General features: G+C 45.0%; 1 protein-coding gene across 1 annotated transcript in view; it reads right to left on the bottom strand.

Annotated features, from left to right (window-relative positions):
* LAMB3 (laminin subunit beta 3) overlaps positions 1-25,746 on the bottom strand; it is a 2,309,994-nt gene that overhangs the window by 678,254 nt on the left and 1,605,994 nt on the right. Inside the window, exon 14 of the mRNA XM_068269757.1 lies at positions 24,705-25,074. Within this exon, the coding sequence (XP_068125858.1) occupies positions 24,705-25,074 (370 nt within the window). The remainder of the gene's footprint in view (positions 1-24,704; positions 25,075-25,746) is intronic.

Below are 25,746 nucleotides of genomic sequence, written 5' to 3'. Positions count from 1 at the left end.
CTGATGAGGATCAAACAATCCGAAACAGTCTGTATGCATGTTGGATTATTATGGCTCTGTACAATTTAAAACAAGCTGACACATCATTGCATTCCAGCGGTTCTGGAGGTGTGTTTAGCTTCTAAGGGTACAATGGTAAATTTGCATATATTCAGCAGTGGTGCCTGGGAGACATCTCGAGCTCACTCCAACCTGAATTATCGCAAATTCTTTCTGTTTTAGGAAAGCAAATTTTTGTTTTTCTTAACATCTTAGTAAGGGGGCTTTAAGGATTTTTAAGTCAGGGTTTTTTAATACTCACTATTTCTTCATAATATACAGTAAAGTTAATGATTACACGTCTTCACAGCAAAACAAAAGTAGTTATAAGTAATTTCAAACAATAAAAAGATTACAAATATAATAGTATAAAGTCTTCTGTGTGTGCTGGTAACACGTAGAGTGTCCAGTTAAAGATGACAGTGTGTTCCTTCTGATGTGTGTGTGAATGTGTGAGTCAATGTTTCCCCTCCTACTGATTTAAATACCTCAGCAGCTCATACAAAATCCAGAATCTTCTGTGGTCAATATTCCTATTTAGGCAATTTAATTTTACATGATAGTACACTCCTCCTCCTCTTATTCTAAATAGCATCTGCTGATTACCTTATACTTTGTCATAGTAATACCTCTTTAAGCTCAGCAGTTTGATGGCAGCTAACAACTGCTCCAACCATCTCTGTCTTTCTGCCCAAAACGTCAGATTCTTTTACTGAAAATAACTTGACAGTGTCTCAAGTCACACAGGGGAAGGGAATTCTCTTTCTTCAGCAGTCTCTGAAACTGTTCTTGCAGCCAAGGATGAGGACGCTTTAAAAATCAAATATAAATACATATCCATATATTCGACTTGATCATTAATTATGGTAACAAATACTTCATTATTGATTGATGGATCCATCTCAATCAAGATCTTGTTCGAATATATCCATATATACATACAATAATTATATAACACTGGAACACAAACTATGTTAAGCGCTCATGAATAATAATGTACAGTCAAATTAGAATTACATACTTTCCAACTTTTGGAGTCAGGAAAATGGGACACTAATGGTACCCATACACGGTGCAATAAAAACGTTCGGTTTTCCTGTTTTTTCAAACAAAACTATCAAATCGAAAAAGTTGAAAAGAATCTTTTTTACGATAAACAAAAACGAACAAATATCCATTTTTTTCTATAAAAATTAAATCAGACATGTTGGAAAAATATTCGATGAATACTGGAATATGTTCGATAAAACTGAATAATTGAATAATCAAACAAAAGAACAGAATCTGGCCCTACAAAAACCGCACCACAAGGTATATAGAAAAAGGCAAAAAAAGCCTTTACTACTCCATATCAAAGAATAAAACCATAAAAACATAAGCACAATGATATTGCCCTCAAATTACAAGCTAAATATATGATACATACTGTACATATAAGTGCATATGAGTATTCCTTGTAGGTGCAAACTTACTTGGCAAAAATACATTGATTCTGATGAGTCAAATAATGAATGCACAGACCATAGGCTGGTAGGATGAGAGAAGTGAGAAGTGGAGGAAAAACTGTGCAGACAGGAGATGTGCACATGGACACCCTGCAACTAATATTGGTGAACAGGGTGAAAAGACAGTGTGCCAGGTGAACGGATCCGTGTAGGGAAATCAAATAGATAAGTGCGCCGATAAGTGAGTGAAGGGGGTAGCGAGAGCCCAAAGTGTAAGAGCACCGGGTGGGGTGGGTGCATAGAAGAGGCTTACCAACGTGGGACTGGGCAGGAGGGCGTCCATGCAAGGGGCTGTCGCAATTCGCTGCTGCAAGCGGCTTCTTCCGGGCATGTGGAATCCCATTCAGCATTGTCATGATAGCAGCTAGTTATGATGTTAAAGCGGAATATAACCCTGCATTTCAACTTTGCTCTAAAACATTATTTACAGCATATTATATGCAAAAAGCATTTTTTTTTTACTAGACCAGCATTGGAAGGGTTAAACACAGAGGTTTTAAGTTCCGTGCAGACGTTCAGATAGTTACATTCTATTTAGTTATATGTATATATTTAGAAATGTTACACACTCGTTGGCTGTCCTCCAACTCCTCAGTGAGAGAGATGAGTCACAATAAACACTTAGATACATTTGTGTAAACAAAAAGTATCTAACTCAACTTCGGATGCGTCTGCAGAAATCTCTAGGGACTTTAAAGCCCTGTGTAACCCTTCCAATGCTGGTCTAGTAAAAAAAAAAATGCTGGTTGCATATAATATACTGTAAATAATGTTTTAGAGCAAAGTTGAAATGCAGGGTTATATTCCGCTTTAAGGATAATACATGAACATATTTTTTCATTTTTCTGTCTACTGTGTACCACCTCAGATGTGTATGTATGTTAAGAGGCCAGTCGGGCAGCTGGCTTTTGGAAGGTATTGTCACCTGGCTCAAGGAAGCGGTTACCTTGAGTTGCTAGCCTGGGGCAAGGAAATGGCTCATTAGGCCACTAGCCAGTCACCTTTGATCTGCTGTCTCAGATGTGTCACCTAGACTGGCTGCAGACCACACCAGCCTGAGCCAGGAATTTACATATGCCAGCTTTACTCAAAAGGTCTTTGATGTGTGTGCTAAAATACACTTTTACATGTGGAAGTTAGATCTCTGGGAATTAAATTATGTCTGGAAATGTAATTAAAACTAGTTCCCCCCCCCCTTCCCAATGAAGTTGCAGCCTCAAGGCAAATCTCCCAGCATAAAAATCAGGGGCATATACCTAAAATCAGTCCGATCCTGACGGTAGCTGAAGCTAGGTGGACTCCTGGTCCAAGCTAGGTGGACTCCTGGTCAAACCAGAACCGTGTCCCTCCACAAAACCAAATCCACCAGGGCTGAGAGGCAAGGCCCTGGAGGCATTAGTTAGTCTCCCCCAGGAGGAAGAAGCCGACTTTGAGGAAATTAATTCATTATCATTACGCGATACCACCTCACGCCAGAGGTGTATCGCAAACATTTCAGGACAGTGCAGCAAGGTTCTAATGACAGTTACTTGGATCATGCTTGCAACCTGCGCACTGCCTTCCAGCAGTGGTTAAAAGGACTGGCTGTTGAAACCTTTGATGCCCTGCAGGAACTGATAATAAAAGACCAGTTCCTCCACACTTGTCCTGTTGATGTCCGGCTGTTTGTGCTGGATCGAGAACCAAAGACAATGAGGCTGCGGAAATTGCCGATTTCTACACAGCCCATAGAGCACCCGAGTCCCGGAGGACTACTACGCCCAACTGGAGGGGAGAACAGATCGCTAAACCTGTTTCACCCATCACCCAGAGGAGGCAAGCACCGCTATCTCCTGGATTCAAGCAACCAACCACTGACACCCGGGAATGCTTTGTATGTGACAGGGTGGGTCATATCAGCATGACTTGCCCAGAGAGGAAGAGGGAGGCACCAAAATCCTGTGAGGCCCCCAACCCCACCCCCCCCTCCGTCCCCGCGGGCATTACCTAATCTTACGTATGTTTCTTCTTTTGTTCTCCCCGCCGGTATCGAGCATGGAATCGATCCGGCGGGGTATCAGGCAGGTCGGAAATTATTAATCGAGCCATCAGCGGCTCGATTTATAATTTCAAACGAACCGTGTATTCCCAGCATCACAGACATACTTCAAATTTATGTGATAACCTTGTCTATAGTGCTTATCAGGAGGAACCTGCCCAGAGCTCTACGTGGCTACAACCCAAACCGAAGGGCTCATATAAGTATGGTCATTGTTAGAGATGGCTCGAACGGTTCGCTTGCGAACGATTCCAGGCGAACTTTCGGTGGTTCGCGTTTTCCAGCGAATGCAAACTTTTGCGGAACTTCGATTCACCCCCATAGTGAGCCATTAGGGTCAACTTTGACCCTCTACATCACAGTCAGCAGGCACATTGTAGCCAATTAGGCTACACTCTCCTGGAGCCACTCCCCCCCCCCTTATTAAAGGCAGGCAGCCCTGGTCTTTACACTCACTCGTGTGCCTGCATTACTTAGTGAAGGGACAGCTGCTGGCAGACTCTCATAGGGAAAGATTAGTTAGGCTCTTGTAGGCTTGTTAGCTTTCTCCTGGCTGATTGTTATTGCTAACATAGCACCCCTCAACAGCTCTTTTGAGAGCTAATGTTCTCCTGATGTGTTTTTTTTGTGTGTGTTGCCCACTGACACTGACATAATACAGCCCTATCTTTTGCAGCTGGACCTTGGTAATTGTTATTACTGTGCCAGCCAGGCCCTGCCTAACTATCTATACTGGGACACCTACTTAACTACTGGGGCACCTACTTACCTATACGGGGACACCTACCTATTCCTACCTAACTACCTATACTAGGGCACCTACCTATGCCTACCTACCTATACTGGGACTCCTACCTATGCCTAGCTAACTGTTGGGGCATCTACCTATGCCTATCTACCTATACTAGGGCACCTACCTATGCCTACCTACCTGGGTCTCCTACCTAAGCCTAGCTAAGCCTAGCTATCTACTGGAACACCTACCTACCTATACTGGGTCTCCTACCTATGCCTAGCTAACTACTGGGACACCTACCTATGCCTACCTACCTATACTGGGACTTCTACATATGCCTAGCTAACTGCTGGGGCACCTACCTATACTGGGACACCTACCTACCTATACTGCGTCTCCTACCTATGCCTAGCTAACTACTGGGACACCTACCTATGCCTACGTACCTATACTGGGACTCCTACCTATGCCTAGCTAACTACTGGGGCACCTACCTATGCCTATCTACCTATACTGGGACACCTACCTATGCCTACCTACCTATACTGGGTCACCTACCTATGCCTAGCTAACTACTGGGACACCTACCTATGCCTACCCTACCTATACTGAGACTCTTACCTATGCCTAGCTAACTACTGGGGCACCTACCTATGCCTACCTACCTATACTGGGTCTCCTACCTATGCCTAGCTAACTACTGTGACACCTACCTATGCCTACCTACATATACTGGGACTCCTACCTATGCCTAGCTAACTACTGAGGCATCTACCTATGCCTATCTACCTATACTGGGACACCTACCTATGCCTACCTACCTATACTGGGACTCCTACCTATGCCTAACTAACTGCTGGGGCACCTACCTATGCTTACCTACCTATACTGGGGCACCTACCTATGTCTACCTACATACAAGAAGATAATAAGGTCGTTGCTTCATTGTGGACAGAGCAAATTTGATCAGCTGGACAGTCACTGTTATTCTATCATTGAGCTACCACAGCCTGGCGACCATATGGGCTTGAAAACCGCCATGGCTTGCACTCTCGCCATGGTGTGCACCAGTCCAGCACGGCCGTCACTACACAAACAGCTGTTTGCGGTGCGTTACATGGTGAGTTTGGTGCGTCAGTGTGAAACAGTACTCTAATTACACTCCCTGATTGATGTATACACATGCAAGATGTTTGAAAGCACTTTAGTCCTCCAATTTAGCATTCAATGTGATTTCTGCCCTTAAAACGCTGCTTTGCGTCAAATCCAGATTTTTCCCCGGGACTTTTGGCATCTATCCCACTCATCCATGCCCTCCTCCAGGTGTTAGACCCCTTGAAAAATCTTTTCCATGACTTTTGTGGCCAGCATAAATGTTTCTAGTTTTCAAGGTTCGCATCCCCATTGAAGTCTATTGCGGTTTGCGAAAGTTTGCGCGAACCGAACTTTTGCGGAAGTTCGCGAACCAAAAATCGGAGGTTCAGGCCATCTCTAGTCATTATAGAATATATCACTTCAGCGCAGATTCACTTATGTCCACCACCGAGAGCACCATAAAAACAGATGCGCTTACCAGATCCTTACAGACCTTAACTACAGGGTCTTTAATATGGCTTTATGAGGTCAGCAGCAGGTGTCTTCGCAGCCAGCCTCCTCTCCAGACAGACAGAACAATTCAAATCCTCACATGCAGAGTTTCATCAAATTTGAAGCATGCAAAGAGACAATACACATCTAAGCGTATCTATAGCGATTTTAATATAGCTCAATAAAAACAGCATAAAAAATTTTAAAAGGTCACTCACATCTGGGCCCTTGTTACAGGGACCCACAATGAAAACAGCACATAAATCATAGGATGCCGTCCAGCCACACGTCCGCCTCACGTGTGGCTGGACGGCGTCCTATGATTTATGTGCTGTTAACAAGGGCCCAGATGTGAGTGACCTTTTAAAACTTTTTATGCTGTTTTTATTGAACTATATTAAAATCGCTATAGATACGCTTAGATGTGTATTGTCTCTTTGCATGCTTCAAATTTGATGAAACTCTGCATGTGAGGATTTGAATTGTTCTGTCTGTCTGGAGAGGAGGCTGGCTGCGAAGACACCTGCTGCTGACCTCATAAAGCCATATTAAAGACCCTGTAGTTAAGGTCTGTAAGGATCTGGTAAGCGCATCTGTTTTTATGGTGCTCTCGGTGGTGGACATAAGTGAATCTGCGCTGAAGTGATATATTCTATATTGATTCAAACGCTGCACTGAAGTGTTGGACTTTGGCTGCGACACATATTTATTTCCACATATTCGTTTTTTTGGCTGCGCTGATATTTTTTTATTTTTTTGATTTTAGCATCTCTAGTCATTGTAAGGCCTGTCCTTTTATGCCCAAAATACAGACTTTTCTCTCAAAAAACAATGAAAGGAGGTTTGAGATCAGAACATTCATCAACTGCAATACCCCAGGAGTTGTTTATGCATGCAAGTGCGATTGTAATCTCATGTATGTGGGTCTAACGACAAGACCTTTAAAACGTGTCTTAGAACACATTGGTGACATCAAGCATAAAAATGACACGTCGGTAGCTTGACACATGAATAATGTGCATGCTGGCAACCCCTTTGCAATCACCTTTTGGGGTATCCAGCAGTGGAAAATGGTTTTTGGGGAGGTAATCTGGATAGAAAACTTCACCAGCTTGAGCAGGGGTAGGGAATCTATGGCTTGGGAGCCAGATGGCGCTTGAGTAGGACGCCTCGGCACACAGGGAACTCTGGCTCTTCTGGCTCTTTCCTCCCTTTCCCTTGGTGGCTCACCTGCGCCGGGAGGTCAGAGATCTCCCCCCTGCTCTCCTCATCCGGGGGAGTTTGGGCACACTGCGCTCCAGAACCTGGATCGCCAGGACCATCGATGCAATGGACAGCACATGGGGCCGCTCCATCGCCGGAGGTCAGACGCTAGTGCAGCCGCTCTGAGTTGTCGCTGCTGGCTGCTGCCGGGGAACAGGCCGCCTCGCCCCACTGCCAGCCGGGGCACGTTTGCGGCTCTTCTCCCACTACCAACACTCGTGTCCACCACGTGGGTGGCCATACCGCCGCTGCCGGGGGAACCAAGAGACGCCGCCCGCTTTTGAGGGGATGGGGACTGTGCTGCACCACCGCGGATCCTGTCCTGCCCCAGTCGGAGCCTGTGCGCTCTGCGACGGGGGGAGATGCTGCTGCAGATGGAGGGAGCTGGGACGTTCTCTGGGTCTGCCTTGCTGCTTGTTGCGGGGCCTCTGCCCATCCCCACCGACGCTGGTCCGCTCTCCCGGGCCCAGGGGTGACCTCCGGGCACTGCTGGCTGCTCCAACACCCGCTGCACTGCCACATATCTCTGCTCGGCCACCCACGTGGAGGAGATCCCCAGTGCGAGAGTGGCTCTGCTGGCCACTCCAGAGGCAGTCTCCGCCGACTCCAGCCTGGTAAGCCACCCACGTGGAGGAGCTCTTCTCCTCTGAGCTCTCCCGCAGGCCAGACCTCCCTTGATGAGGCCACTGCCAAGAAGATCACCCCCACATCCAGCCCTCAATTTGCGGCCATATCTGATCACCCCACCAGGTCCCCTCTGCCTGCAACCATCATCTAATGGACTCTGGACCTGACCAGCCCAGACCGGGCACCAAGCCTTTTCCTTTACACTCTTTTACTTTACACAACTCTCTCAGTTTCTTTCTCTCTACTTTCTTTCTCTCTACTTTCACGGACAAATCGGTGCACCTGTCTTGTTGGGAGCGTGTCGCTGTGTAGCGTCCAGTGCCGAAAATGGCAGCACTCATATCAGCTCTCAGGCTGCTCCTCCAGTCCCACTCTTTTTTTGTCCCTGCTATCAATGTATGCTTTGCTGTGTTTGTATTTACGTTAAATGTACGTGTGTGCTGTAATGCTCTGTTTTGCTTTTTATTTTTGCTTTTATATTTTATACGTATGACCCATGCTTGACTGCATGTGATGTTGCACTCTGCTTAATTGTACGCACAAGCTGTAATGTTTTTTTTTCTTTTTGTCCTATGTATGCTTGTCCTATGTATGTGCCATGCTTAACTGTATGCTATTTCTTGTCTCTTCACCAACGACCCTGTATGTGCCAAAACCAATTCCGGGTACGATCCACCGGTTGTACTTGGCGATAATAAATTCTGATTCTGATTTTGAGATGTGGCTCTTGATGGCTACATCTGGCTCACAGACAAATAAGTATTGATTGATTTACTAAGCTACACTGCTCAAGCAGCGCAGCTTAGTGTGGCAGTGCAAGTGCAAATTTTCAAAGTAGACATGCTATTGCTGTAGCATGCACCACTAACTTACTTGCACTCCCCCCAAAAGAAACATATTTTCCAATTGTCCCACTCTGGAGCCTGTCAGGTCCAGTGACTTTGTAGGTGAGATCCCCGCACTTTGATTGACCCAATAGGCTGCCTGTCACTTGACAAGCAGCCTACTGGGCCAAAGTGTGAGGATCTCGTCCCACAAAGTGAATCAATCCCCAAGTCAGCTAGATAATTGTACAAGCTGTTAGTCTGTATTTCTCCTGTCTGGCTCTCGGATGTTGCTGAAACCTAAGTGAAGCTAAAGACGTGCCTGACGCTTCCGCTGCCTGGTGGATCAACTGTGTACACATCACCATGGCAACTGATACATAAGCCCTCTGCTGCGCATGCACACTGTCCCAGTTTGAAACATATTGTATGGCTCTCACGGAAATACATTTTTAAAAATGTGGCTTTTATGGCTCTCAGCCAAAAACGTTCCGGACCCCTACCCTAGAAGATTAAATGAACACTTTGCCTTGGCAAGCTTTCTATAAGATGTCATACCAATTGCCTCATTCTGCACAACATCGTGAGCTTTCTAGTGCCCATTATGCCAGCCCTCCCCCGACCTTCTAGTGGTTTACAATTCTAAATATGTTTGATGAAAATATTATATCTGATGTCCAATGTCTGCCTAAGTATGTGTTTATGCAATGTATATAATTATCCTCCTGTTACGCCGCTCAGGAGGTCTTGTTACTTTTTGCCCCCATAATAAAATAATTTTCTCACATGGCTATAAAACCTGTAGCTAGCACTAGGCTAGCTAGTAAAGGTGTCCGGCACCCCTCGATCCAGCCAGTTTATACATTACCCAGCCTGGATCCAGCAATCGGCGCAGCCTCCCTGCACAACTACGGTCTTCACCATGGGGAGGATCGCACATGACATCACCGACATCATGACATCATGCACAAACCCGATCCTCCCCATAGGGTAACCGTAGCTGTGCAGGGAGGCTGCGCGATCACTGGATTCAGGCTGTGTAATGTATAAACGGGGGGGGGAGGGGGGGGATCGGGGAGGGATCACAGGGGATCCGGGGGTGCCAGACACCTTTACTAGCTAGCCTAGTGCTAGCTAAAGGTTTTAACGCCATGTGAGAAAATTATTTTATTATGGGGGACTCCTGGGGCCAGAGAGTTGTATGCCCGACACAGTGTCGGGCATACCGCTAAGGAGGTTAACAACAGTCACTGGGCCAGATTTATCAAGAGTGTCTGAGACAAAATGCTGATAGGCTTGTAGAACTCCATGCAGAACTCTCTCAGGCTCCTTAGGAAGCCACTAGATGGTGCTGTTTCCTTCCTAAACTGTTCTAAGTGAGGAGGAGCTAGAACAGTAGTCTCAGACAAACTAATACAACAGTGTATGACTTGTTTATTTACCCATCTGGGACACTAGCAGCCCAGGCTGTAATTACTCTCCTAAACTTCCATTCTTAAATAATCCCAAGTAGACGCCAATGGATACATACACTTTAAAAGCTTTCATCATAAGCCATGGACACTCAACACACCGTACAACCAGTTTAAGCGAATTTTCAAAAATTGTACGAATGTAAGGGATTACGATATACAGGCCAAAATCTTAACAAATAAGTTCCGTGAAAGGAAGTACCCTAAAACCTTGATAGAAGACGCAAGAACGAAAGCTAGATTTGAAAATAACGAACAGAAGACCCATATAGAAAAACCTGAAAACTCAGAGAACACAGTAAGATGTATAACCAAATATAGTGTACAGCACAAGAACATCAAAAATATCTTGAATAATAGGTGGGAGATCTTGAAACAAGATCCATACTTGAAGGGGAACATTCCAGAAAGACCTATGGTTACTTTCAGGAGAGCACCAAATCTAAAGAGTCTTTTGGCCCCCAGCAAAATAAAAAACACCTCCATGTCCAGCAGACCCATACAACCCGCAGGGGTCCATAGGTGTCATAAGAAACGCTGTCTAGCCTGTAAATTTCTAGCAGAAACTAATCAGGTCACATCACACACCAACAACATCAAATACAGAATAACACATCAGCTGTGAGTCCAGATGTGTAATTTATGTAGCTTCCTGCCCATGTGGTTTACAATATGTGGGACGCACCACCCAGATGTTCCGCGAAAGAATTGGCCAGCACAAGCGAAATATCTCTAAGGGATTAATTACACATGGCCTATCCAGACACTTTTTACATACCCACAACAGTGATCCGGCATTAGTGTCGTTTCAAGCCTTAGAGACAATTAACCCAATGGGACATAATGCAATAAACCAATTAAAAAATAGAGAAATATTCTGGATTCAAACTCTGAAAACTCTAGTGCCTAATGGTTTAAATGAGGTACTGGAAAAACCTTTCTAAATGCCGCTGGTCCGCTGCATCATCCCTTGAGAGAGGAACGTGCTCATAGTCGCTCTTTTTTATATACTTATAAAAACTTTTGATTTTATGTTTGTTTTTATTATTAATATAATTGCTGATTTTTTTAGTCCGGTTGATTATTCCATATGTCCCTCCCACATCGACCCTCCCTCCCCTTACCCTCCCACCCCTTCGTCGTCCTTACTTTTCCACCTGAAACAAACCCCCCCCCCTCACCCCCCCCCCCCTTTCTTTTTTACTCTTCACCCATTCCCCCTCTTCCCCCTCCCCCCTTTGTTTGTTTTCCTTGTCCTCATGTGGATTAATTTTAATATGAACATGCAGAAGTGGTTTGAATAATAGATATGTTTATGTCGTGCATTATTCATATACTTGTATACAATTGCTGAAATTATGGCTAGTTTGCGCAAACAGAAGTAGATACACACAGTATAGGTAAAGGTACACCTGGTTTGACTGATGACAATACCATTGGACTGTACTGAGATGCTCCCCCCCCCCCATAAAAGAGAGCGAAATCATGCCCCCCTATTATACATATTTAACACAAACACGCAGGTCCGTTCACCTTGATCATTATTACAATTTGTCTGTTTGATCATTTTCACCCTGATCATTATTACAAATTTAAGTCTACCCCCTCCTTTAGAATAGAAGTTTATAAGCTTAATCAATAAATATAGGTAGAGGGAGAGAAAGGAGTGAATGATTAATGTAAAGTAACCCCCTGCATATGGCCACTATGATCCTGCGCTCCGGGTGACAACACTGGACTCTGGGGGGCAGAGATTAAACATGAGGAGTATCACCATGGAAACGCGGGACAACATGACCGGGACATTTGCGTCATCTGACACTGTGTCAACTCCCACTGCAGGGGGCCGGTATTTGTCTGCGCTCCGGCTCCTGGAGCGCAGAGTGGTGTCATGACGGGGGAGCCTGGAAAACAGATGATGACGTGCTTGAGACCCAAGCGTCACCTCCGCCGGAATGACGATTTGGGCTTGGGAATACGCGCGACGTATGAATCATCCCCGCAGTCCTATAATGAATTTAAGGAGCGAGGTGGCGTGCAGAAAAGCTACAGAGGCGCCGAACCCGCTCCTGCATTGTTTGTGGTAAGCCATTATTTAAACATCTCTCTATATATATAGACACTAAACAGTAGTCAGCCACTATATAGATATAAGTATAGTCCAGCAATACAGTATGGTGAATGTTCAATAAGAGATCAAATGTACTAGAGGTGTAGAAATCATATGGAGGTATATGCACACCTTTAGAATGACATTGTATTCGTGGCGTGACTTATGGTATGAGATAGCCATGGTATATAATTTAGGTAATGACACTAATGACTGTATTATTATTGAGCACTCAGGATTTGGATTACAGTGTGAAGTATATAGAGATATGTTCTGGCATTGCAATATGATTTAATTTGAGGAAATGGAAAGTTTTTATGAACTCTGTATGTATATGTTTCTGCTTTTAGTACTCCCTCCTTTTTACGTTGCCTGAGGAAGCGGGCGATAGACCCGTGAAACGCGTTGCAGTTAATTGTGGAGTAAGAATAAATTGTATTATTTTGAACAAGTGCGAATTGTCGTCTTTGGGGAGGTAAGTCATCCAGTACCCCCCATTTTAAGATTTTAAGATTGAATATAGTGTTTTAATCTTTGGGTGCCTCTGTATTACTCTAAACATATTTGTATCCACTGGCTGGATGGGTGTGAACACCTCTTTTCTTTCTACGGAGAGCAACCTTTTAGCCTGAGCAGGGACAGGCCTAAGATCCCCGCCTGTGCAATTAGTGGTTGCCTGGAACTGGCAACCTATATTTGTGAGTATCATTCCTCCTATCATTGGTCATGCAAAGCTATAACGATATCACACCATTGGGGCTCTCGTTTGTCTTCTTTTGTCTCTACATAAATAATCCCAATGTCTGCTCTGTCTTTTACACACATTTGTAACATGCTCTAAGCAGTCAATTCTCCACATACTCGTCCACAATTTCCCTCCTTCTCTCAAACAAATAAACATCACCAGGGTGAAGGGGAGTTCACCTCAGTAACAAATGAGGTTGGGTAGATGGCAGTAAATTAAAAAGGAAGCTATGAGGTGTCAGTGTAAACCTGCTTTGCAGGGTTAAAGTGAACCGAGCATCATTTTTAACACCCAGGGCAGCTCTATAGCAAATTAAAAATGCATTCTAAAAATGTGGTTTATTATAAAAAAACTAACTTTCATTTTACCTCATTTTTTTTACATCTAAGGGTTAAAATAGCCACTTTGTCCATCCCTAAAGGACCTCCACTTTGTCCATCCCTAAAGGACCTGAGGACTCTGAGCAGGAGATGGTGGAAGGCAGATAAGAAATCACTTCATTAGACTTAATTAACCACAAACACACCCCCATTGTACTTCAAACAGAAAACATCAGTCACAGTTGAAAATTTTTACACCTAGCCTGGATAATAGCAGTGGTAAAATAGCAGGGGAGTGAGCTTCTGAACAATGACAGCCCTTTCACCTATTTGAAGCCAGGAGCTGCTTAGATCCCTTAGGGAAGTGATATTAGCCACTTCTTAATCAGGGACAGTTGTGCGCTGTTCTTAATCTAAGGAAAACTCTCAGAACTGCCGCAATCTCCCTTCACTTAAAAGGAAACTTCAGTCAAACAAAAAAAATGAGTTTTACTCACCTAGGGCTTCCAATAGCCCCCTGCAGCTGTCCGGTGCCCTCGCCGTCTCCCTCCGATCCTTCTGGCCCCACCGGCAGCCACTTCCTGTTTCGGTGACAGGAGCTGACAGGCTGGGGACGCGAGTGATTCTTCGCGTTCCCAGACACATTAGCACCCTCTATGCTGCTATATGGTATATGATATATGCTATAGCAGCATAGATGGCGCTATTGTGGCCAGGAATGCGAAGAATCACTCGCGGCCCCAGCCTGTCAGCTCCTGTCACCGAAACAGGAAGTGGCTGCCGGCGGGGCCAGGAGGATCGGAGGGAGACGGCGAGGGCACCGGACAGCTGCAGGGGGCTATTGGAAGCCCCAGGTGAGTAAAACTCATTTTTTTTTGTTTGACTTAAGTGTCCCTTTAAGAAAGCATTGGAAAGCGTCTTAACAATGTGCAGAACAGTTCCCCCTGCTGGTAAGGACAGTTTAAGAAGAAAAAACTGTCAGTAATAAATCTGGCCCACTCTGCTCACGTTCATTGTCCTAAGTATGGTTTATTCCCCACCCCCCCCCCCAACACCCACCCCTCCCTGTGTCTCTCTCATTCCCGCACCCATTTACATGCCCTTGATTTGTTTGCAAACTGCAATGTCTCACATCCCTAGGGGTCGTGATGTTTATAGAGCGCATATGGAGCGTAATACACTTTTGCTGGGTGCTTTTCAGGCTGGTATAGTGAGCACTGGTGTTTTGGAATCCATGCACCAATCAGCATCCAGCAAACTAGCTTCATGGTAACAATGTGTACGCACGACAGTGGATGTGACGTCAGTGGACTGATGTCACACCCTTGGCAATTCTCTCTCCATGCACAGACATCACTGTTTAGCCATTCCGGGGATGGGGCATAGATTTATCAGCCCCTCTAGCAGAAAGGCTAACAGGCTGCAGCGGTGGTAAGCATGGGGTTAATACTCTGACTGGGCGGTGAGTAGTCTTGGACCTGTGAGTGGGCAGTCTGCATTTGGATAAGGTGCCTTATTTAAAGGCTTGAGCGAGCACTTCATCTCTGTCTTGGACTGCTTTGTAGCTGGGGGATTTGGTGGTTGGGGGATTGCTATATCCTATGTTTTTTTGTACACCTGTGTCACTTTTCCTGATGAAGCTCTGTTTTATGAGTGAAACTAGCACTAGTCGAAATGTCACTGTACATATGTGTATATAGCTCAGCATTTATCTGGTCACTTCACACCTTATATTCTTAACTCCAGCAACCAATTTACCTTCTAGGAAGGTGTTATATTTGGGGTATAACTGACTGGCTGAGTGTGAGGCATCATTGGCATTATAGTCACACTGACTTTATGCCTTCCGCATGATCATGTGTGCTCTCACACCTGCATATACCTCTTAATGTTGCCTGTCGTGCTGCACTCCCAGGTAATTAGTGTTATAAACTGTTCTAAATCACCTTTTTTCCGGCACCAGCAAACTCATCAGCAAGAGTTGCACACACGACTCATCCCAGCAAGCAGGAGATAGACTTTCTCAGGCTTCTTCAGTATTCACGTTATTTATTCAGGAAACATATATACAGATATAGTTCATCATATCCTAGCAAAGCAGATCCTCACGTTTAAGGTCTTGGCGTTGCAGCTCGTGGCTAACCCTCCTCCTGAGGGTTAGTCAGTTACCTTCTTTCTAGACTACGTTACTCTAGACTACCTATGTACAGCATACATTATATCAGATTACAGCAAGGAATGAAATACTTAGAGGTTCCAGTCAGCATTAAAGTAGGAAGCATAGCAGGAATCAGAGAGAGAGTGCCCTCTGTCCGCCCGTCCCACATCTTTAATAGCGGATAGGAAAGAGTTAAATGTGACATCATCTTCGCCACGACTATTGGCTTAGCCCCCTCATGGTGTCATAATACACACCTACTCCATTAATATTTAATGAGGCTCTTGACATACTTACAAGAATTTGGTATTTAGAAAACATGGCCTATGTTTACTGTTCCTGGGGTGTACATGTTGAGGTCAGTGTAGGCCTGTGACCTTCTTTCAGGAACATGTTCTCCGATGTTCTCAGTATCTGCTTGTTTATTCAAGCAGACACGGAGATGCCTCTGCCTGCATCACAAGACACTCTATTTATGTTAAAGACATACTCTGCGGACAAGCCTTTTATCTAAACTCACGCCAAGTAACTGAGGCCTACTTAAATTCTAACAATCCCCCCTAAAATGGCTTGATCCGCAGATCCCAGCTTCTGAACCCCACAGTACCTGGTTTCGTTTCTTTATGTTTCACTTTTCGATGTTCGTGCTCACACAACTTCTCTGCTCTAGGTGGTTATCCCGGGGAGAAAGGGCAAGACCTCTTGGTCTTCCTGTAACCAGGCTCTCTGGGGATGCCCTACTTCTAAGTCCCTCTATACCACATGCTCAGCATTTGCGTCACTTGCGTATCACTCACAAACTTGCATGGCCACAGAAAAGTGAAACTCGTTTGTCTGTTACACAACGGAGCAGTGCCAGGTGCCTTCTAAAAGAGCGCCATTATACAATCAGCTCCATAACAGGTACTGCTACACCTATACCCATAACCCTGTATATCCCTTAATTTGGAAATATTGGTTCATGAGATTGTTTATGAGGCACCAATCTCTTGACCAGGTTAATTTGTTTTGCGTAATTTAACACACAACCTCACCTGGATAATGATGCCTAAAGTTGTCATCCCCAGTGGGTGTAGGAAGAACTTTTGAACTGCAGAGGCCCAGTCCGAGTGTCCCTGGAACATCACCGGAAACCTTTTCCACCAGGTCAGACTGGAACTCACCTGCTTATTTTTGTGTTCTACCTCGTTAAGATCACCTGGATCATGGTGAAATCTTACCTCTAACTTAGTGTACTGTTTGTTTAACCGTTGTAACAAAGTGTGGTCGTCTTGGCTCAAACCCTGTTCCCCTTTGTCCCATGTCGTGTTCTCTTTCAGGATGGGAACTTCACGTGAAACTTTGAACTTTAGAGTTCTCTTAACAATTTGAGAAATAACGGCATCAAACCTGGATGACTTGATCCATATGGGATCTCCGCTCACACCATATGTTCCCCTGGACAGATCCCCCTTCTCGGAACAATTATGCCAATGTACCTTAAATGTGTCATTAGACACTATATTAAAAAACAAACCTTTCCTTCAGCCACCGGAACTATCGGTTTGGCTTCAGGGTGGATCTTTTGAATGGTAGCCTCGCATTCTGTGTTATTGAGCCAGCAGGCTTCTTCACTAAATTTGACTTGCCCCGGCAAACACAGGTACCTCTGGGAGAATTGCCCGCATGAGGACAACTCTACTCGTTTCACCTCCCCCGTCTAGCACCAAAAAAGGTTGACCTCTCAGGTCATGGTGTAAGACATGTGTTGAGGTGGGAACTAAGGAAGTGGCGGTGCCTAAAGGAATGTTGCACCGTTTCCATTTGTTCACCCAACCATCTCGAAGCTTCCATGCAAAAGATCCTTCTCCAGAAAAATCGATATACCTCCCCTTGTCCAAACTCCGTTGTACAGGATCTTTTAGCCTCTCCCTGACAAAATATGTCCCCAACTGTCCTGATTGGACCTCTTCCCCCTTATGTCCTGAGGCACAATATGTACCTGAGGTCGGGAGGACTGTACTCTCTGCAATCTTTCAATTAAGAGTACCTCTTCACTTACCCAACTAGCATGAGGATAAGCGGCTGCATATGGACTGTGTAATATCGTCCCCTGTTGTGACCCGTGTAGTGAGAATGGGGTTCCCTGTGTTGGCTTTCCCTCCCCCGGGATCGCTCTCCCCACCCTCTTTGTCACCTGGAAATGTAGCTCGATCTCGATTTTTACTTCTTGTTTCGAGAACCACCACCCCTCGGCTTTCTAGCCTTTACATGTGTATAGTTGGTTCAGAGACACCCCCTGTTGGCGCCCCAGAGTGTGATGTTGTCCCCTGCGTCTCTCCGGCAGGAGAATTGACGCCTCCTGCTCGTTCCTCTCCAATCTGGAACCATCTCACTCTGGATAACCAAGACAAGGTACTACCGAATCACACACTCCACCTTTTGCATGTACCCATTGTACTGCAGTGTACCTTGTTACCAGCCTTTGGATCGGTGCATCGATTCTGGGAGTGTGACATTCAATAGCAGATTTACACTGCCATTCAATTCATACTGCCCACACCTCTGACCCTTCAGACCTGTCACCCACCTTGTGCCATGAAATTTGTTTTCACCTGGCACAAGTGCTCTTTTCCTCCATCCCTGCTTGGTCCATCTGTGCCAAGCGGAGGGAGGTGTGAAAGGATTAGTACCTTTGTCACCAAACATTAACATGCTTGGGCCTTGCATTCTCATTAACCCCTTATTATTCATGAGAATGTCCTCTCTTCGTTCTCCTAGGACGAAATGGCAGCCTAGGATCACCATCAGCACGGTACTCTTCATTATAAAAGCACCTCCTTGGGAAAGAAAAACATTAGCAATTTGCACTATGCTTTGCTCAGTCAGTTTTTTTAGTCGTTTTCCGATCTCAGGAACCTCGGTTTTTAGTCTCTTTCCAATTTCAGGAATCTCGTGTTTTAGTCTCTTTCCAATTTCAGGAATCTCGCTGTTCTCCAAACTCAGATTGGCATCTGGAGCCTTTCGCTTATCCGACTGACATCTCCATCTTTGCTGCCAGCACTGCAGCTGTCTTGAGTCCATATTGCCAAACTCCTGAAATCGAAATACAAACAAATCAATTCTTATTAATGATTTGGGATTTGCCCTGCGGCTTGTACTCCGTACACTTTAAATTGATCAATATATACCGTAATTGATCTCATTGCTTTATGGTTCTCATGAACTCTGTTTACTCTTTTTGGTAGATTGGAGTTAAACCTCTCTCCCCTACCTAAGTACTATCCGAAGTACTTACCTGTGTAAAATATGCTCCCGCGGACTTCACCTTTGGAAGCTCTCACCTCATTGCAAGCTCCCTCCACATCCCCCCCTATCTGTACATGCGCAGCCGTCGCATGCACAGATTACGGATGCTACACCTGTTGTTGCTTTGCAGGTGAGCCTGCAATGCTCTTACTCATTATCGCATTTACTTATCTAGAACCTCATTGCGATACCAGCTCTGCTAGAAGTTCTGTGTGTTGTACCCTCTGACCAATGTTTGCCGTGCTACTACCCCCATACTACAAAAAAAATGGCTGCCTCCCTGTAGGAAGGAGCACTTTGCACTTACACTACACAGGGTGCAGGGCTAAGCATTCCAGCGTCAAATGCCTGTATGCAGATCCCTGAATGCCCACTTGGTAGGTAGTCGTATGGCAAACCTGTACTGATACACTGTCACTCTGTAAATGGCAATTCTTTCATTTGTATAATTGCCCCATGAACTGCGATCAGTTCTTGTTGTTTGTGCTACACTTGGTAGGAGCTGGAAAAAACATGTTTGACCAATCAGTGGATGAGAAAAACGCACAAAAAACAGCCCCAGCCCAGCATAGACCTCTTAGTCAAACTCTGGACCTGTCCACGACAAAAACCGGAAAAAAACATCACCGCTCTGCAGCCGCAGTGACGGATACCTGGATTGGTCAACTCCCTTTTTTCCAACTCTGGCACCCCCTGATGCACTGTCCCCCCTTTACTCTATTGGGAACTCATGCTGCACCACCCGTTAAGGTGCCTCACTTAAAGGAATAATCCCATAAGAAACTCAGTACAGACACTTTCCTCTGCTCTGCGCTGCTACGTGTCTCCCTGCACCTAGCTGGGAAACACTTCCTATCCGTGACCATGCTAGTCTCACACAGCAACAGCTTGGTGCACGTATTCTTGCATTCCTTTCCCTGGACCCAGGGAAAGGCTCTGGGGAAATACTTAGGGATCCGAGATACTCAGTAGAATGTCTCTGTATTTCTACCCCCCTTCCTTTCAGCTGCTCTGCCCAGAGCCGCGAGAACAGCCTGACGTGACGTGGATCCCCCCAGCCCCTCCCCCCCCCTGCCATGACGTGTGGGGGCCATGACTCTTGGGGGCGGGCCCTCCCCACTGCCGCCATTTTGAGTCCTGGACTGCCAGCTAAGATGGCTGCTCCCATAGCAACCTCTCAATCCTATAAACCTTAGGAGAAAAAACAAACTCAAACAGAACAAACATTTTATGCATAATTACACATAGCCTCGATACACAGTGCAGAAAAGCAGCATTCCACTACATACACTCTTGGATGCCTGCAAAAACCTAAGGAAAACCTAAGGAAAACCCCGTCTCAGCTGCAATCCTAAATGCTATATACCTTAGTATCACCCAGTGACGTGGAAATCTCTCTCTCTACACAACCATCTGCTTATCCCAGACACAACTCAGAACTACCAGAGCACTCTGTACAACTCCAAACCACTTTAACTGTTACCATCCCAGCTAGAAACTTCTTCTGAGACGAACATTTATCAGCCGGAGCTGACCAAACAACATTAAACATATGCAGACATTTAGAAAAATTTTAGCAGCACTGACTGGAACGAGAGAAGCTTGCTTTTCTCTCTACGCTTTCCACTATGCTCGTGAAGTCCCTTAGAAAAACGCACAGAGGAAAAAAAACATTCCGACCGAGAAAACCGGCAGAGTACAGTAGCCGTTCACCCACCATCTCAGCTGTGGCTATAAGCTTTTTCATAACTTCAAAGCGACCCAGAGACGTGGGCTGTGCATTCCTGTCTACCCAGCTCACCGAAAAAAGAAAAAAAAAACCCATACTGCCAACAGTTAACACATGCTTTAAACCCTACACACTTCTAAACCTCACAGCTTACAAATGTCTCTCAATCGCTTTCCTCTCTCCCCCCTCTACTACTCGAAAGCCGCCCCTCCTCCTCTTCTGCGGGGCGCTCTACGCTAGACTGCAGCATCGCTGGCATCACTCCAAGCTGTCCTCACCCCTACGCAGACAGCTTCTCTGGGAAAGCGAGAGAGAGAAAAAACAAAACAAACCCAGCAAATCCCACCGTTAACAACTGTACAGCGGAAAAAAAAACATGCCTGTGACAAATGTGGATGTAACCACACTCGACACCGTAACATACATTACAGAAACATTAAAGCCAGTACTATATATGCTTTACACCGAAGGTAAAGAAATACGCAGACTCCAAGCTGCAACACAGATAATGCAATATAACAACGTAAATCATACATGCCTGATCCGCGGACTCTTGGCAATTCATCAGCTTTCGCAACTTTTCCCCGCGAAACTTCTGATTGGACCCCCTGGAACTCCTGAGCGTAATCTCTCTGGCTCAGTGGATCGGCTTCTCCAGCGGCAGTTGCGATCAACCTCCCTCGGAGCGTTCCAGCACCTGCGATCCTGTTTTAGGCTTGTAACTGCTGTGCACCTGCAGCTAAAGTTTAACGTCCAAGAGTTTCGCCGCTGATTTCCTCGAATTGCAGCCCGTGTGCCGACTCACGCACACTCCCCACACCACTTATCAGCTTGATAAGCTTTCCAGTCCGCGTCTATTCTGCTTGTATCGTTGTGGAATATCTTGAAAACTTGGGCCCCTGGCCCCTGTCTGCCTGTTTTGCTAGACAGTGAAGGTTTAATCGGCACGATTGTTATAAACTGTTCTAAATCACCTTTTTTCCGGCACCAGCAAACTCACCAGCAAGAGTTGCACACACGACTCATCCCAGCAAGCAGGAGATAGACTTTCTCAGGCTTCTTCAGTATTCACGTTATTTATTCAGGAAACATATATACAGATATAGTTCATTATATCCTAGCAAAGCAGATCCTCATGTTTAAGGTCTTGGCGTTGCAGCTCGTGGCTAACCCTCCTCCTGAGGGTTAGTCAGTTACCTTCTTTCTAGACTATGTTACTCTAGACTACCTATGTACAGCATACATTATATCAGATTACAGCAAGGAATGAAATACTTAGAGGTTCCAGTCAGCATTAAAGTAGGAAGCATAGCAGGAATCAGAGAGAGAGTGCCCTCTGTCCGCCCGTCCCGTCTCTCTTCTCCGATGTTCTCAGTATCTGCTTATTCAGTATCTGCGTTTATTCAAGCAGACACTGAGATGCCTCTGCCTGCATCACAAGACACTCTATTTATGTTAAAGACATACTCTGCGGACAAGCCTTTTATCTAAACTCAGGCCAAGTAACTGAGGCCTACTTAAATTCTAACAATTAGCAGTAGTCCTGAGCTCACCATTGCAGTGGGGATAGCTACACTCCACAAGGCACCGAACAATTATACGTGTATATCTTGCTGGAGGGGATCAGCAAAGAACTCTCACTGCATATGGTATTCCCTGTATCTCATAAGATGTGTAGATACTTTACATTTTATGGTGTTGAAATTCACACCCAGCACTTAGTACATGTGCCTAGTGAGGTACAGTACCAGTGACCGGACTAGCACAAGGCAATTTATATGATTTAGTACATGCAAGGTTAAGTCTTGACAGACATATGTGTTTGAAAAACTATAATGTTGCAAGTTTCTAAAACAATAACCTATTTCAAAAACTTTAATGTTCTTATGTTGAAAACTATATTTATCCTGCGCCCTTTTCTCTGCTTTGGGCACCATATTAGCCATGAATGCATTAGAGTCTATGGCAGCACCCAAATCGTCCATTAGCCGCTGGCGCCCTTTTTTCCTGCTACCATGGATGGGCGGGGCACACGGTGCTGGGACGGTGCTGGGCCCCATGAGAGATAGAAATTATCATTATTATTTTAATTTGGAAATTTATTGAGCAATTTCGTATCAAAATAGCATTGTGCTCAATATCATTAAAATAGACTTAATTTTTACTTTAAATAAAGGTTTACAGCTTTATAGTGTCATTTATGCATACCTGTTTTTGCCAACATGTAAATACTTATAAGAAATTAAAAGCAATGTATTTAAAACATTTACTATCAACCCCTGTATATATGAAAAGGATATGTTTAGCTATGTAATAGTAATATGCTATGGCTGTAGGCTACAGCCAGCTGGTCCACTGTACACCACACATACTAGGTGTGCTCGCCAACAATTTTTGTCTCTCCAGTATTGAAGCTGTTAATGGACCTAGACGCTGCACCAAACCACACACAAACAACTTTGTTCGCTCCTTCTGTAGGATTTTCCCTACTAAATACTATAATAAGAATTTCATTTCTAGTCTACAGTATTTAAGACATATGTTAACTTGCTGAGCATTGCTCACAACTGTGCAAAAGTAATTCACAAAATCCTCGAAAGCAAAAAATAAAATAAAATTGTTAGTTAATTTACGTGCAAGGTCAACACAGGGGTGCTCGGATACCACTTTTTAAAATCCGAATTGATCCGGATACCCAGATATCCGGATCGGATATCCGAATCCGAACATTCAGATATACGCGTTCATGCGGATATCCAAATGCATTATCCGGGCAGATTCGGATATCCGGATAGAAAAATCAGAAGTGCACTTTAACTTGCTTTAAGAACGTTTTTAGGGCTCATTTCCACTATTGCGGTGCAGAATCGCCTGGATTCCACCGCTGATGAAATCGCATGCGGATGCTATTCCCCATGCGTTTTTTGCCGCAAATTTGCATAGGTGAGGGTATATGCGATTTTAACCATGTCACTGCCTGTGTGAATTTACATTGGTACCTATGCGAATTCGTGGCAAAAAACGCATGGGGAAACCGCATGCGATTTCCCTATTAAATACATTGCATGCAATTCGCATGCATTCCACTCGCAGGCGAATTCTGCAGCTCTTTTGTGCGTTTTTTCACAGCTGAAAAAAACGCACCTCAACAACGCTACAGTGGAAACAGGCACATCCACTTGCATTACATGTGCGAATCCACATGCGTTGAACGCATGCGGATTCGCGATAGTGGAAACGAGCCCTGAAGGGTAAATGAGGCATGTAGCATCATTATTTTTTAAAGGGGCACTTTCCAAGTGTCACGTGGCACTTGCCAAGTGTCACGTGGCACTTGCCAAGTGTCACGTGGCACTTGCAAGTGCCACGTGCCGAGTGACAGTCAGACAGCAGAGGAGAAGACACTAGTGCACACTAACTGTCACACTGGCACTGCTCACAGCACAGCAGTTCTGTAGAAAGCTAACACAGTAGTGCTACTACTCTAACAACTACTAGCACACTGACTGCAGTACTACAGTACTAACTACACAATAACACAGTAATCCTCCTATTACCTAATCCCTAACCTAACCTATACCTTAGGCTAATAGCTGGCCAGCAGGCAGCAGCTGGCCTGTTCTGTGCACAGCACACACACAGACACATAGCAGCACACACTGACTGTCATACAATGACATCAATCAAGCTAATTAACGATTTAACAATAGTGTAGTGATAGTAGTGAAGGTATTAATCACTGAACAGCTTTAGATTTATAACTGTGTACAGCCCCCTTGCTAGGCCACCAGCACTGAAGCATGTCTCTCAGTGAGCATTCAGCAAGCTAAGACGATATGTCTCATCATGGCAGCCCTCCTTATTATACAGGGGGGCTGGCCAGTGTTCCTTTCTGTGATTGGGTGCCAGGGTTTAGGCTGGGAGCCCTCTGATTGGCTTAATGAGGTCAGGTGAGGCTGGCCAGGGTTCCCCTCTCCCCCTCTGTGATTGGTTGCTAGGGCTTCTGCTGGGAGCCCTCTGATTGGCTCCAGGACTTAATCTCCTTAGTTTCAGTATTTTGGATCCGGATATCTGGGTTATGTGGCCAAATATCCGCAAATAGCGATCTGGATTTCTAAAGAAATCCGGAATCCGATCCGGATAGTGTAAAAATGTTCGGATATCCGGGTTACCCGGATATCTGGAATCCGGATGAGCACCCCTGTCACATACACTTACGGGTTAAATAATTTATTGTAACTGTGTAATCTTAGATGTACTTACCTTATTTTTCCCAGTTGATCTTCTATTGTTAAAAGCACAGATTCCAAAACAGCAGACCAATTGGACAGGCTCTGAACATGCTGAAGTTCAGCTTCATAAATGGCCAAGCGGGATCTGAAGTCTATTACAGATTGATCGCCCTTTCCTGCACTTAAGTTTTGTAGCACTTGCATTGGTATGCCAAGTGCACTGCGTTCATGATCATAAAATTGGAAACAAGAGTGGCATGGTCTACAGTTGGGATATGTGTCAGTATAGCCTCTTTCACAAGAGTCACATCGTGCTCCCACAATACCAGGGCGACATAGACACTTTTCAGTTTCCTTATCACATCCAATGTCAATTGTACCTTTGTAGTCACAGTTGCATGCTGGAAGGAAGTAAAAGAAAAGTAAGATGACTTTCATAAAATTACAAATAACATGATCAAATAACAAAACCAAACCAAACAACATTATATAATACACACCATTCACTATGCGTGGCATAATCATTTTAATGATCCACTCCAGGTACAAGTATTTACCTAGATCTGTATAGGTTCTCAGTTGCAGAGATTGACATGTTTGTATAAACTCCCTTATGAGCTGCACTCAGGGCCAGACTGGGCCACTAGAAGGTTGGAGGATTCTTCGGTAGGCACAGTCAGATCCCCACGTCCAGGATTGGGTTAAGGCAGAGGCTGCAGGGTGTGTGTGTGTGTGTGGGGGGGGGGGTAATTCTATCTTCCCTCCCTCTCCTAGGCCACCCCCTACACCCCTCTGCAATCTCAGAATAGTCCAACAGTAATTACTATCAGATTACAACAAAATGGCCGCCAAAGTCACCATTCACAGACTCTGGTAGCCATTTTTTGTAGTCCTATAGTAACTGCAATGGGAAGGCAGAACAGGTAAACATGGTAAATGAAGAGGGGTATGGGCAGGGGTGAAATTTTAACAGCAGCCACTGACAGGGGCACCCACTATGCTAGCAGCACCCACTAGCAGTGGTACTCAAAATGCCTGCAGCACCCACTAGCAGTGGTACTCAAAATGCCTGC

Source organism: Hyperolius riggenbachi, chromosome 2, assembly GCF_040937935.1.
Source record: "Hyperolius riggenbachi isolate aHypRig1 chromosome 2, aHypRig1.pri, whole genome shotgun sequence".
NCBI lineage: Eukaryota > Metazoa > Chordata > Amphibia > Anura > Hyperoliidae > Hyperolius > Hyperolius riggenbachi.
This window is presented reverse-complemented; position numbering and strand designations above follow the sequence as displayed.